Source organism: Lonchura striata, chromosome 31, assembly GCF_050655825.1.
Source record: "Lonchura striata isolate lonStrDom1 chromosome 31, ASM5065582v1, whole genome shotgun sequence".
Taxonomy (NCBI): Eukaryota; Metazoa; Chordata; class Aves; order Passeriformes; family Estrildidae; genus Lonchura; species Lonchura striata.
The window spans coordinates 4,870,001-4,885,861 of record NC_140733.1 but is presented as its reverse complement, the minus strand read 5'-3'; the positions used below and the strand labels follow the sequence as shown (position 1 = coordinate 4,885,861).

General features: G+C 49.5%; 1 protein-coding gene across 1 annotated transcript in view; it reads left to right on the top strand.

Moving 5' to 3' along the window:
• The first annotated feature begins 1,129 nt into the window (after positions 1–1,129).
• SPATA16 (spermatogenesis associated 16) overlaps positions 1,130–15,861 on the top strand; it is a 24,026-nt gene continuing 9,294 nt past the window's right edge. Inside the window, exons 1-7 of the mRNA XM_085563769.1 lie at positions 1,130–3,230; positions 5,370–5,515; positions 7,119–7,208; positions 8,408–8,492; positions 11,982–12,129; positions 14,038–14,181; positions 14,377–14,489. Of these exons, the coding sequence (XP_085419895.1) occupies positions 2,235–3,230; positions 5,370–5,515; positions 7,119–7,208; positions 8,408–8,492; positions 11,982–12,129; positions 14,038–14,181; positions 14,377–14,489 (1,722 nt within the window). The 5' untranslated portion in view covers positions 1,130–2,234. The remainder of the gene's footprint in view (positions 3,231–5,369; positions 5,516–7,118; positions 7,209–8,407; positions 8,493–11,981; positions 12,130–14,037; positions 14,182–14,376; positions 14,490–15,861) is intronic.

Sequence of the window (15,861 nt, the reverse complement as noted above, 5' to 3'; positions counted from 1 at the left end):
AAGCATGTGTAATTTGTCCCTTGAGATGGGTCGGGGTCCCTTCCATGGGGAGGGGTCCCAAAATGAGGAAGTCAATGGAGTCTTCCTCCTTCCGACCTTTTAATTTCAATGCAAATTTGACAAATGAACTCTTGGTACAACTCCCATTGCTTGTCTGCAGTTGGTTTCAGAACAGGAGCCCCACAATTGTCTGATGTTCCTAAAAGCTATTTATCAATTTATATTCTTGATTATAAACCCAGCTAATTAAACATTGTGCTGACAAGCAATCAATTATTACTTAACTACTAACTTTTAACTTCATCAAGGCCTACTCATTATTATTATGGTTGAACTCACATTCTTTGTCTTCAATTGGTTTCAGAACAGAGGAGCCCCACAATTATGTCCCTAAAAGCTATTTATCAATTTATATTCTTCATTATAAACCCAGCTAATTAGACATTGCGCTGACAAGCAATCAATTATTACTTACTAACATCTTACTTCATCCCCAGCTAATTAGACATTGTGCTGACAAGCAATCAGTTATTACTTACTAAGACCTTACTTCATCAAGTCCTGATTATTTATTATTATTATTATTATTATTATTATTATTATTATTATTATTATTATTATATTTACATATATATATTTACATTTACATTTACATTTACATTTATATTTATATTTATATTTATATTTATATCTATATCTATATCTATATCTATATCTATATCTATATCTATATCTATTTACATTTACATTTATATTTATATTTATATTTATATTTATATTTATATTTATATTTATATTTATATTTATATTTACATTTACATTTACATTTACATTTATATTTATATTTACATTTACATTTACATTTACATTTATATTTATATTTATATTTACATTTACATTTATATTTATATTTATTATTCTATTTATATTTATATTTATTATTATATTTTTATATTTATATTTACATTTACATTTACATTTACATTTATATTTATATTTATATTTATATTTATATTTATATTTATATTTATATTTATATTTATATTTATATTTATATTTATATTTATATTTATATTTATATTTATATTTATATTTATATTTATTCCCCCAAATTTACCTTCCAGCCTCTCTGGCAGGCGCGGCAGGGCCCAGAGGAGCGCCGAGCGCGGCCCCGGAGCGGCGCGGCCGGGGGCAGCCGCAAGCGGAAGGCGGCCAGCCCCGGGGACGCGCCGGGGACCAAGGCGGGGACAACACCCGGGACAACACCCGGGACAACACCCGGGACAACACCCGGGACAACACCCGGGACAAAACCCGGGACAAAATCCGGGATAAAACCCGGGACAAAACCCGGGACAAAGTCAGTGACAAATCCAGTGACAAATCTGGTGACAAATCTGGTGACAAATCCAGTGACAAATCTGGTGACAAATCCAGTGACAAATCTGGTGACAAAGTTGGTGACAAATCCGGTGTCAAATCTGGTGACAAATCCAGTGACAAATCTGGTGACAAATCTGGTGACAAAGTTGGTGACAAATCCGGTGTCAAATCCAGTGACAAATCCAGTGACAAATCTGGTGACAAATCCAGTGACAAATCTGGTGACAAAGTTGGTGACAAATCCGGTGTCAAATCTGGTGACAAATCCAGTGACAAATCTGGTGACAAATCTGGTGACAAAGTTGGTGACAAATCCAGTGACAAATCCAGTGACAAATCCGGTGACAAATCTGGTGACAAATCCAGTGACAAATCTGGTGACAAATCCATTGACAAATCCATTGACAAATCCAGTGACAAATCCAGTGACAAATCCGGTGACAAATCCAGTGACAAATCCAGTGACAAATCCGGTGACAAATCTGGTGACAAATCCGGTGACAAATCCGGTGACAAATCTGGTGTCAAATCCAGTGACAAATCCAGTGACAAATCCAGTGACAAATCCGGTGACAAATCCAGTGACAAATCCAGTGACAAATCCGGTGACAAATCTGGTGTCAAATCCAGTGACAAATCCAGTGACAAATCCAGTGACAAATCCGGTGACAAATCCAGTGACAAATCCGGTGACAAATCCGGGGACAAATCTGGTGACAAATCTGGTGACAAATCCATTGACAAATCCAGTGACAAATCCAGTGACAAATCCGGGGGCAGCAGGAGGAGCGAGCGGGACGGGCACGGTCCCGCCCGTCCCTCCTGGCATCCCCCTGGCCAGGCTCCGGGAGATGGAGGAGGAGCTGATCTGCGCCGACCAGCTGGACGCCGACTTCGAGTGCGGAGAGCCGGTGCCGCCCGCGGTGCCGCCGTCAGGGCCACCGGCGGTGCCACCAGCGGTGCCACCGGCGATGACACCAGTTGGGCAACCATCAGTGCCACCAGCGATGCCACCAGTGATGCCACCAGTGATGCCACCATCAGTTCCACCAATGGTGCCACCGGTGGTGCCACCAGTTATGCCACCAAAGATGCCACCAGCGATGCCATCAGCGATGCCACCAAAGATGCCACCAGCGATGCCATCAGCGATGCCATCAGCGATGCCACCAGCGATGCCATCAGTGATGCCACCATCAGTTCCACCAATGGTGCCACCAGCGGTGCAACCATCAGGGCCACCAGTGATGCCAGCGGTGATGCCACCAGCAATGACACCAGTGATGCCACCAGCGATGCCACCATCAGTGCCACCAGCAATGCCACCAGCGATGCCATCAGTGATGCCACCAGTGATGCCACCAGTGATGCCACCATCAGTTCCACCAATGGTGCCACCAGCGGTGCGACCATCAGTGCCACCAGCAATGCCACCAGCGATGCCACCAGCAATGCCACCATCAGTGCCACCAGCGGTGCCACCATCAGTGCCACCATCAGTGCCACCAGCAATGCCACCAGCGATGCCACCAGCAATGCCACCATCGGTGCCACCATCGGTGCCACCATCAGTGCCACCATCGGTGCCACCATCAGTGCCACCAGCAATGCCACCAGCAATGCCACCATCGGTGCCACCATCGGTGCCACCATCGGTGCCACCGGCGGTGCCACCATCGGTGCCACCATCGGTGCCACCGGCGGCCGGGCCGCCCGCGCAGGGCCCCGGGGACAGCGGGTGGCACGGCGCGGGCGCGGGGCTGCGGGCGGCCCTGCGGGAGGGCAGTGCCCGCTGGCGGCTGCGGGACTTCGCCGGCGCCGCCGCCGAGTTCTCCGCGGCCCTGGAGGTACGGGGAGAAAGGGCAGGAGACCCCGAGAATCCCGAAATTTGGGAGGTGTCAATGAGCCCGGGATGCCTGGGGCCACGGAGAAATCCTGAGATGGGATTTTGGCTGAAATCTGAAATTTGGGAGTTGTAAATAAGCCTGAAATGTCTGGGGCCAGGGAGAAATCCTGAGATGGGATTTTGGGCGAAATCTGAAATTTGGGAGTTGTAAATAAGCCAATGAAATTGTAAATGAGCACCGAGCTGGGTGCCTGGGGTGAGGGAGAAATCCTGAGATGGGATTTTGGCTGAAATCTGAAATTTGGGAGTTGTAAATAAGCACCAAGCTGGATGGATGGGGTGAGGGAGAAATCCTGAGATGGGATTTCAGCCAAAATCTGAAAATTTGGGAGTTGTATATAAGCCTGAGATGTCTGGGGCCAGGGAGAAATCCTGAGATTCAAATTTGCTCGAAATCCAAAATTTTGGAGTTGTATATAAGCCTGGAGTGCCTGGGGTCAGAGAGAAATCCTGAGATGGGATTTTGCCCAAAATCCGAAATTTGGGAGTTGTAAATAAGCCAATGAAATTGTAAATGAGCACCGAGCTGGGTGCCTGGGGTCAGGGAGAAATCCTGAGATGGGATTTCGCCCAAAATCCGAAATTTGGGAGTTGTAAATAAGCCAATGAAATTGTAAATGAGCACCGAGCTGGGTGCCTGGGGTCAGGGGAGAAATCCTGAGATGAAATTTCGCCCAAAATCCGAAATTTGGGAGTTGTAAATAAGCCACAGAAGTGGGGGAAGTGTTGCTCTGGCCCAAGGAATGCCAGGTGATTTTGTACTTTTCTCCAACTTCTTAACTGCATTAATGTGTGGAGGAAATTAAAGTCCCATAAAGTGAAAAATTAATATTCCTCCTTTTAATTTGAGCTCTATCAGCAGCAAATGGCCTCTCGATAATTGGGGTTTTTTCCCTCTGCCTCAGCTGATTCTTTCTCTCCACTCTCAGTCCAGCACCTTCAGCCAGGCACTTTGAGAAAGGGAATACAATTTTTTTTTTTTTTAGCACTGTTCTGCCATATTTCATTCAAATTGTCAAATATTAGGGTTTTCCAGTTCACCAGCAAATATCCTATTATTTTTTTTTTTTTAATTACAGTACTGACGTGATTTTTTAAAGCAATAAATATTACAGCAAGCAGTGGATAAAATGATAAAGTCGCCCATTTGAAGTGGGTTTTTTTTGCCCCATGTATTCTGAAATGAGCTGTGGTGGGAGCAGCAGCACGGGGCACTTAAAAAGAAAAAGGATTTATTTTATCTGTTCCTGAGGGGAAAGAAAGAAAAAGGATTTATTTTATCTGTTCCTGAGGGGAAAGAAAGAAAAAGGATTTATTTTATCTGTTCCTGAGGGGAAAGAAAGAAAAGGGATTTATTTTATCTGTTCCTGAGGGGAAAAAAAGAAAAGGGATTTATTTTATCTGTTCCTGAGGGGAAAAAAAGAAAAAGGATTTATTTTATCAGTTCCTGAGGGGAAAGAAAGAAAAAGTATTTATTTTATCTGTTCCTGAGGGGAAAGAAAGAAAAGGGATTTATTTTATCTGTTCCTGAGGGGAAAGAAAGAAAAGGGATTTATTTTATCTGTTCCTGAGGGGAAAAAAAAAAAATTATTTATTTTGTCTGTTCCTGAGGGGAAAAAAAGAAAAGGGATTTATTTTATCTGTTCCTGAGGGGAAAGAAAGAAAAAGGATTTATTTTATCTGTTCCTGAGGGGAAAGAAAGAAAAAGGATTTATTTTATCTGTTCCTGAGGGGAAAGAAAGAAAAAGGATTTATTTTATCTGTTCCTGAGGGGAACGAAAGAAAAGGGATTTATTTTATCTGTTCCTGAGGGGAAAGGCTGGAGGATGGAGATACCTGGACAGAGGAGGAGGGAATTAACCCCTGGGATTAATTGTGAATTGTGGGGCCGGTGCTCCTCAGCATCCTCTAAATCCAACTCTCAGAACCAAAAACCAAAACCCCCGGGACATCCCTGAAGGAGCATTCTATCCTCTGCACTTTTCTGGTAAAAACCCGGGTTCTGGCTGTAGTTTTGAGCATCGGAGCCGCGTCTCCTGGGCCGATCAGCGCTGATGGTTGGGTTTTGCTCCCCGTGCAGCTCTGCGGCGGCGGCTCCGGCGCCCGGCGTGGCCCCAGGTCCTGCCCGGAGCACGGCTCCACGCTGGCCAGCTCCATCCACGCCAAGCTCGCCGTGTGCCACCTAAAGCTGGGGCAGCCCGGCCTGGCCCTGCTCCACTCCCACAGGTGGGAAAAACACAACACGGGTGGGACACGGGGCGCGGAGAGCCGGGGCGACAGCGAGGGGAATAGTCGGGATAATGAGGGAAAATAGTCGGGATAACGAGGGATAATAGTCGGGGTAACGAGGGAAAATAGTCGGGGTAACGAGGGAAAATAATCGGGGTAATGAGGGAAAATAATCAGGGTAACGAGGGAAAATAATCGGAATAATGAGGGAAAATAATCGGGATAACGAGGAAATAGTAATCGGGATAACGAGGAAATAGTAATCAGGATAATGAGGAAATAGTAATCGGGATAACGAGGGAAAATAATCGGGATAATGAGGGAAAAGTAATTGGGATAACGAGGAAATAGTAATCAGGATAATGAGGAAATAGTAATCGGGATAACAAGGAAATAGTAATCGGGATAATGAGGAAAAATAGTCAGGATAACGAGGAAAAAGTAATCAGGATAACAAGGAAATAGTAATCGGGATAACGAGGAAATAATAATAATCGAGATAATGAGGAAATAATAATCGGGATAATGAGGAAATAATAATCGAGATAAAGAGGAAATAATAATCGAGATAATGAGGAAATAATAATCGAGATAAAGAGGAAATAATAATCGGGATAACGAGGGAAAAATAATCGAGATAACGAGGAAATAGTAATCGGGATAATGAGGAAATAATAATCGAGATAATGAGGAAATAATAATAATAATCGAGAGGATGAGGAAATAATAATCGAGATGATGAGGAAAAAATAATCGAGATAACGAGGAAATAATAATCGGGATAATGAGGAAATAATAATCGAGATAATGAGGAAATAATCGAGATAATGAGGAAATAATAATCAGGATAAAGAGGAAATAATAATCGAGAGGATGAGGAAATAATAATCGAGAGGATGAGGAAATAATAATCAGGATAACGAGGAAATAATAATCGAGAGGATGAGGAAATAATAATCGAGATAATGAGGAAATAATAATCGAGATAAAGAGGAAATAATAATCGGGATAAAGAGGAAATAATAATCGACAGGACGTGTGGGTCTCCGATTCTTTCTTTGCGCAGTTTGTGCTCAGGATGTTCACACACCAAAGTAAAAGAGAATATTACCCCTGGAGCGTTTATTCCTAGAGACACAAACCCCCGAGTGAAATTGCAATTAGGAATAAATGCTGAGCAGCAAGAGCCAGATTAATAATGAGAAAATAATCGACGTGTGGGTCTCCGATTCTTTCTTTGCGCAGTTTGTGCTCAGGATGTTCACACACCAAAGTAAAAGAGAATATTACCCCTGGAGATTTTATTCCTAGAGACACAAACCCCCGAGTGAAATTGCAATTAGGATCTAAAACCACCTTGGGACGAACCTTTAAGTCATATTTTTAGCCATGTTTTCCTCATCCGTCACAGCTGGAGGGAGGGAGAGGGCAGCCGAGGCAGAGCTCACCTGACATTCGAGAAGTGGCGATATATTATATATACATTTATTTGAGATACGGACAGAAGCGCACCTGGCACCTGCCCCAGCCACTTTTTTAGGAGTTTTGGCGTCGTGATAAATGCCAGCCTCACCTTGTCCGTGCCTCTTCTCTCCCCAAGGAGCATCGCCCAGAACCCCTCTCACTTCTGCAACCACCTGCGCCAAGCCGCCTGCTTTCGGAGCCTGCACAGATACACGGACGCTGCCAGGTACTGCAGCTGCATTCCTTTCATTGCAGCCTTTCCTGCAGCCTTTCCTGCGTTCCTGTCCCTGCAGCCTTTCCTGCAGCCTTTCCTGCGTTCCTGTCCCTGCAGCCTTTCCTGCAGCCCTTTCCTGCATCCCTTTCCTGCATTCCTGTCCCTGCAGCCTTTCCTGCAGCCTTTCCTGCAGCCTTTCCTGCAGCCTTTCCTGCATTCCTGTCCCTGCATTCCTGTCCCTGCATTCCTTTCATTGCAGCCCTTTCCTGCAGCCTTTCCTGCATTCCTGTCCCTGCAGCCTTTCCTGCATTCCTGTCCCTGCAGCCTTTCCTGCATTCCTTTCCTGCATCCCTTTCCCTGCATCCCTTTCCTGCAGCCCTTTCCTGCATTCCTGTCCCTGCAGCCTTTCCTGCAGCCCTTTCCTGCATTTCTGTCCCTGCATTCCTGTCCCTGCAGCCTTTCCTACAGCCTTTCCTGCATTCCTGTCCCTGCAGCCTTTCCTGCAGCCTTTTCCTGCATTCCTGTCCCTGCAGCCTTTCCTGCAGCCTTTCCTGCATTCCTTTCATTGCATCCCTTTCCTGCATCCCTTTCCTGCATCCCTTTCCTGCAGCCTTTCCCTGCATCCATTTCCCTAACTGACATCCTGAGCTATTTGCTGGCAGGGAATTTCAGGGAATTAGAAATGTAAAAATCTCCTGACACTTGTCTGAAAGTTGTGTGTAATGTGAATAATCCCAATTGTTGCCCCAAAAATTATATCCTGGGCTGTTTGCTGGCAGGGAATTTCAGGGAGTTAAAAATGTTAAAAATCTTGTGATGCTTGTCTGAAACTTGTGTGTAGTGTGAATAATGCCAATTGTTGCCCCAAAATGACACCCAGGGCTATTTGCTGGTGGGGAATTTCAGGGAATTAGAAATGTAAAAATCTCCTGACACTTGTCTGAAACTTGTGTGTAGTGTGAATAATCCCAATTGTTGCTCCTAAATGACACCCAGGGCTGTTTGCTGGCAGGGAATTTGAGTTAAAAATGTTAAAAATTTACTGATGCCTGTCTGAAAGTTGTGTGTAATGTGAATAATCCCAATTGTTGCTCCTAAATGACACCCAGGGCTATTTGCTGGTGGGGAATTTCAGGGAATTAGAAATGTTAAACATTTGCTGACCCTTGTCAGAAGGTTGTGTGCAGTGAGAACAATTCCTGTGTCCCCAGGAGCGCCATGGTGGCCCACGTGCTGTACGTGCTGCACGAGGCGGCGGAGCCGCGCACCAGCGAGCTGCTGCAGCGCTACTGGCAGGTAGGGCAGTGCCCCGGGCACGGGTGGCACGGGACAGACCCGGGCACGGGTGGCACGGGACAGACCCGGGCACTGCCCCGGGCACGGGTGGCACGGGACAGACCCGGGCACGGGTGGCACGGGAGGAACCCGGGCACTGCCCCGGGCACGGGTGGCACGGGACAGACCCGGGTACTGCCCCGGGCACAGGTGGAACAGACCCGGGCACTGCCCCGGGCACGGGTGGCACGGGACAGACCCGGGCACGGGTGGCACGGGACAGACCCGGGCACTGCCCTGGGCACGGGTGGCACGGGACGGACCCAGGAACTGCCCCGGGCACGGGTGGCACGGGACAGACCCGGGCACGGGTGGCACGGGACGGACCCAGGAACTGCCCCGGGCACGGGTGGAACAGACCCGGGCACTGCCCCGGGCACGGGACAGACCCGGGCACGGGTGGCACGGGACAGACCCGGGCAGTGCCCCGGGCACGGGTGGCACGGGACAGACCCGGGCACTGCCCCGGGCACGGGTGGCACGGGACAGACCTGGGTACTGCCCCGGGCACGGGTGGCACGGGACAGACCCGGGTACTGCCCCGGGCACGGGACAGACCCAGGAACTGCCCCAGGCACGGGTGGCACGGGACAGACCTGGGCACTGCCCCGGGCACGGGACAGACCCGGGCACTGCCCCGGGCACGGGTGGCACGGGACAGACCTGGGCACTGCCCTGGGCACGGGTGGAACAGACCCGGGCACTGCCCCGGGCACGGGTGGAACAGACCCGGGCACTGCCCCGGGCACGGGTGGCACGGGACAGACCCGGGCACGGGTGGCACGGGACGGACCCGGGCACTGCCCCGGGCACGGGTGGCACGGGTGGAACAGACCCGGCGGGGCTGCACCAGCTCCTGGGGCTGCAGACGGGAACGGGCCCGGGAAAATTAATGGGGAAAAATCAAATGATTATTGGCAGGCAAATTCTATAGAGAGAGGCACCAGGAAAGAGCAGAGCAGAGCCCGGGGTGTGCAACAAGGGTCAGCCTCTGCAGAGGTTTTTGTTATAAATTATAATTTGTCTGGTCAAATTAATATGGAAAAATAAAATGGTTATTTGCAGTCAAATTCTATATAGCAAGCCATAAGGAAAGACCAGAGCCCTGGGGGTGCAAAAATAAATCAGCCTCAGCAGAGGTTTTCCTCTATCCCACACGCCCATCCTGGCACAGGCAGTTTTTATAGGGGAAATTCAGTTTTTAAAGGGAAAATTCCACCTGAAGCCAAGGTTTCAGCAATCAGTCTTTTCTTCCATTCAGAGCCCATAGGTTAATAAGAGTTTTGTTTTTGGTGATGAGGAAGAACAATTCAGTGTCAGGAGTTGGTGAATCCCGTAATGAAATTTATGGGAATGCTGCATTCACATGGAGGATTTCCACGATACTGTTATAAATGAAAATTTGTCCAGTCAAATTTAAAATGAAAAAATAAAATATTTATTTGCAATCCAATTCTATCTAGCCAGCCAAAAGGAAAGAACAGAGCCCGGGGTCGACCCTGGGGTGTTCAAAAATAAATCAGCCTCAGCAGAGGTTTTCCCCTTTGCCCACACACCTCCATCCTGGCACAAGCGGTTTTTGTAGGGAAAATTCGGTTTTTATAGGAAAAAATCCGTTTTTATAGGGAAAATTCGGGTTTTATAGGGAAAATTAATTTTTTTATACGGGAAATTCAGTTTTTATAGGGAAAATTCGGATTTTATAGGGCAAATTCCACCTGAAGCCAAGATTTCAGCAATCAGTCTTTTCTTCCGTTCAGAGCCCATAGGTTAATAAGAGTTTTGTTTTTGGTGATGAGGAGGAACAATTCAGTGTCAGGAGTTGGTGAATCCCTGGATGGAATTTTCGGGAACGGCATTCCCATGGATCTGCCCGAGGATTTCCATCCCGGGTCGTTCACACATCTTTTTCCTTGTAAATCGGGTTCCAACACACGCCAGGTTCGGGGCACTCCTAATACAAACGTGCACACTCCAACGAATATTCAATATCACATATATCATATTAGAGATAAATATAGATATATATATCCACAAATTGTGGCCATTCCAAGGGTCTCAGCCTGCTCCAGGCAGGTTTGGAGCTGTGACCGCTTCCCCAGCCAGCCCCTTCCCGTTGAAACGTAAATTTAAGGAATTTAGAGATTTTAGAGGAGCTAAGATTTTAGTTGGAAATAAGCTTTACTAGAGTTAATTGAAATTATAATAATAATAAATGAGTAGGCCTTGATGAAGCTTGGAGTTAGTAGTTAAGTAATAACTGATTGCTTGTCAGCGCAATGTTTAATTAGCTGGGTTTATAATGAAGAATATAAATTGACAAAGAGCTTTTAGGGACATAATTGTGGGGCTCCTGTTCTGAAACCAACTGCAGACAAGCAATGGGAGTTGTACCAAGAGTTCATTTGTCAAATTTGCATTGAAATTAAAAGGTCAGAAGGAGGAAGACTCCATTGACTTCCTCATTTTGGGACCCCTCCCCATGGAAGGGACCCCGACCCATCTCAAGGGACAAATTACACATGCTTAATGGCTTTTGGAGTAATTAGCAAACGAAGCGGGGAATGGGATGTACCAGAATTATGAATATATATTTATATTTTGGGTATCCAATACGTATATGGATAAAAAGACTCTGTGATCACCCGGAAGCTGCGGTGTGGATTTGGGAGCGATCCCACACACAACCAACACAAACTTTTTAATTTTAAACTGTTGGAGAGTTTCTGTCCGTCACAGCTGGATATTGGTGATCAATATCCATATTGTTTTAATAAATCACTTTCTAACTTTAAACTGCTAGAGAGTTTTTGTCCATCACAGCTGGATATTGGTGATCAATATCCATATTTTTTAATAAATCACTTTCTAACTTTAAACTGTTAGAGAGTTTTTGTCTGTCAAGCTGGATATCGGTACTAGATCAATATCCATATTTTTTTAATAAATCACTTTCTAACTTTAAACTGTTGGAGGGTTTTTCTCCGCCACAGCTGGATATCGGTGATCAATATCCATATTTTTTTAATAAATCACTTTCTAACTTTAAACTGTTGGAGGGTTTTTCTCCGCCACAGCTGGATATCGGTGATCAATATCCATATTTTTTAATAAATCACAGCGCCTGGCCACCCTCTGGGGGAAGAACCTGTCCTTGATATCCAACCCAAACCTCCCCTGACACAACAACTCCGGCCATGGCTGACGAAGGAATATTTCCCTAACTCTTCCTGATGTGGAATCGCTTTTTCTCTCCGCCGGAAAAATTCCTCTTCTCTCTGTCTCCTTGAAGGTGGATGTTCATGGAGTCGCCTCCCAAACCACCTAGTTGCTTTGTTTGGGTTTTTTTAATTTTTTTTTTTTTTTTTTTAATATATATTTTTTAACGAGCGCCGCCCAACACGAAACGCATAATTTATCATTTCTCTGCCCTTTTTTTTTTATTTTCAGGCGTTGATTCAAGAAGCCCTGGCCGGAGAAGCGTCTTTCTGCGCTCAGTACACGCCTTTCGAGCGAGGCAGCAAGGCGCACACGCTGCAGGAGGCCAACGGGACCTTTGCCGAGCGGCACCCCGGCTACGCGCGGCACGTTTTCACAGGTACCGCGGCCGGAGAGCCGCACACCCGAGCTGCCCGGTCTCTGCACAGCCCGAGCTGCCCGGCCTCCGCACACCCGCACGCTGCCCGGTCTCTGCACACCCGCACGCTGTCCGGTCTCTGCACACCCGCACGCTGTCCGGTCTCTGCACACCCGAGCTGCCCGGTCTCTGCACACCCGCACGCTGCCCCGGCCTCCGCACAGCCCGAGCTGCCCGGCAGCCGCACACCCGAGCTGCCCGGCCTCCGCACACACACCCGCACGCTGCCCCGGCAGCCGCACACCCGCACGCTGCCCGGCAGCCGCACAGCCGAGCTGCCCCGCAGCCGCACAGCCGCACACTGCCCGGCCTCTGCACACCTGCACGCTGCCCGGCAGCCGCACACCCGCACGCTGCCCGGCAGCCGCACACACACCCGCACGCTGCCCGGCCTCCGCACACACACCCGCACACTGCCCGGCCTCCGCACACACACCCGCACGGTGCCCAGTCTCTGCACACCCGAGCTGCCCTGGCAGCCGCACACCCGCACGGTGCCCAGTCTCCGCACACCCGCACGCTGCCTGGCCTCTGCACACCCGCACGCTGCCCCGGCAGCCGCACACACACCCGCACACTGCCCGGTCTCACACACACACCCGCACGGTGCCCCGGCAGCCGCACACACACCCGCACGCTGCCCGGCCTCCGCACACACACCCGCACACTGCCCGGCCTCCGCACAGCCCGAGCTGCCCCGGCCTCCGCACACACACCCGCACGCTGCCCGGCAGCCGCACGCACACCCACACACTGCCCGGCCTCCGCACACCCGCACACTGCCCGGCCTCCGCACGCACACCCGCACGCTGCCCCGGCCTCCGCACACACACCCGCACGCTGCCCGGCCTCCGCACACCCGCACGCTGCCCGGCCTCTGCACACACACCCGCACACTGCCCGGCCTCCGCACACCCGCACGCTGCCCGGCCTCCGCACACACACCCGCACGCTGCCCGGCAGCCGCACACACACCCGCACGCTGCCCGGCAGCCGCACACACACCCGCACGCTGCCCGGCAGCCGCACACCCGCACACTGCCCGGCAGCCGCACACCCGCACGCTGCCCGGCCTCCGCACACCCGCACGCTGCCCGGCACCGGGCACACACCCGCACGCTGCCCGGCAGCCGCACACACACCCGCACGCTGCCCAGCCTCTGCACACACACCCGCACGCTGCCCGGCAGCCGCACACACACCCGCACGCTGCCCAGCCTCTGCACACACACCCGCACGCTGCCCGGCAGCCGCACACACACCCGCACACTGCCCGGTCTCACACACACACCCGCACGGTGCCCCGGCAGCCGCACACACACCCGCACGCTGCCCGGCAGCCGCACACACACCCGCACGCTGCCCGGCCTCCGCACACCCGCACGCTGCCCGGCCTCTGCACACCCGCACACTGCCCGGCCTCCGCACACACACCCGCACGCTGCCCAGCCTCCGCACACCCGCACGCTGCCCCGCAGCCGCACACCCGCACGCTGCCCAGCCTCCGCACACACACCCGCACACTGCCCGGTCTCGCACACACACCCGCACGCTGCCCCGGCAGCCGCACACCCGCACGGTGCCCAGTCTCTGCACACCCGCACGCTGCCCGGCCTCTGCACACACACCTGCACGCTGCCCCGGCACCGGGCACCGCACCTTCGGCTTTTAAGCCGTTGAGGCGAAAGGCTGCAGAGCACCAAGACTGGAAGCCGGGGCGCGCTGGTTTTGCTGTTGGTGTTTTGGTGAAGTTTCTGGAGGCTGTTTCACTCCTTAAAAAGAAGGTTTTGCTCCAGAGGAAAAAAAGTGACTTGTCTTACAGCCGGAAAGAAACGCGGCAGCAAAAACGGTTTTCCTTTCCCTGCGCAGATCCGCACGGAATCCACCTGCTGCCAGAGGAGGCTGAAGAATCTCGCCCTGGCCAGCAGTACTTACTGACTCTGGGCTTCAGAAACAGAGACATCGGGAAAATCGTGGAGAAGTTTGTGACCCAAAGCCTGCCGATCCATCCAGGTGTGCCAAGTCGCTCAGGAACCGGCCTGGCTCTGGGGGTGACCTCCCCAAAAATCCCAAATCCCTGCTGAACGAGGGGGCGAGGGGTGCTGAGGATCCCGTGCCCCCGAGTCCTCCTCCAGCTCACCCGCCGGCTGCCCCGGAGAAAACGGGACAAATAATCGGGATGAAAACAGCCTCGTTCACTCCCCCCAGGCCAGAGGATAACTTTGAGCTCCAGCACGGAGGAAGAACCGGGAGCGTTCTGGCGGAACGCCGGGAGAAGCATCACGGCCGCCGTGGCTTTTGTGGGAAGCTCCAAGATAAAGGTGAGCGTCCCGTTCAGTTTTGGTGTGTGGGTTTAATTCCTGCGGCGCGCAGAAACGCTCTGTCAATGGAGTTAGGAGCAGAGCTGGGGTGGGTTCAGGATTTTTTGGGAAGGAGTTCTCGTGATTTAACAGTGACACAGTTTCTTAAATTTCCCTCTGCGTGCGGTTTCCTCGGCTCTTTATTGCCTGTGGTGTTCCACCCCTCCTGCACAAGCACCGACACAATTTTGCTCTTATTTCACACCCACAGCACACCCCGAGCTCCCTCAGGGGTCACTCAGCGCCCCGTGAGGCGTTTTCCTCAGGTCTGCATCCTCGTGGAGGTGTTACAGGATTTCTGAGAGAAAAATTTGGTCACGGTTTGTGCGTGGAGTGAGGATTGAGCTGCCCCACTCACACCAGGCCCGGAAGCTTTTGATGCAGTGAGAATTCAGTCGTGGCACAATTAGAAATTATGTTAAGGTCATTACAAAGTAATGAGCAATCTGCAGTGTGAAGTTTGGCCGCCTTAAGGAAAAGGTGAACAACGTTGGTGTGCCAATCAGAGCGCTTTGTAAATTGGAAACCATATGGAAATATGTAAAACCTGCCGTCTTCTCACTAATAAAGGGGAGGACGTTGCATTGACCGTGTTACAAATGAGAATTTATTCAGCTGATTAAAAATAAAAAATAATTTTATTAGCGGTCAAATTCTACCTCGCCAGCCACGGAAAAAGACAGAGCCGAGCGCGGGGATCGACCCTGGGGGTGCAAAAATAAATCAGCCTCAGCAGAGGTTTTGCCCTATGCCCACACCTCCATCCTGGCACAGGCGGTTTTTATAGGGAAAATTCGGTTTTTATAGGGAAAATTTGGTTTTTATAGGGAAAATTCGGTTTTATAGCGAAAATTTGGTTTTTATAGGGAAAATTTGGTTTTATAGCGAAAATTTGGTTTTTATAGGGAAAATTCGGTTTTTATAGGGAAAATTCAGTTTTTATAGCGAAAATTTGGTTTTTATAGGGAAAATTCGGTTTTTATAGGGAAAATTTGGTTTTATAGCGAAAATTTGGTTTTTATAGGGAAAATTCGGTTTTTATAGGGAAAATTTGGTTTTATAGCGAAAATTTGGTTTTTATAGGGAAAATTCGGTTTTTATAAGGAAAATTTGGTTTTTATAGGGAAAATTTGGTTTTTATAGGGAAAATTCGGGTTTTATAGGGAAAATTCCACCTGAGGCCAAGATTTCAGCAATCAGCCTTTTCTTCTATTCAGAGTCCATAGGTTAATAAGAATTTCTTTTTTTGGTGATGAGGAGGAACAATTCAGTGTCCGGAGTAGGTGAATTCTTGATTTTACAGGAAGGCTGCACTCACATGGATCTGCCCAAG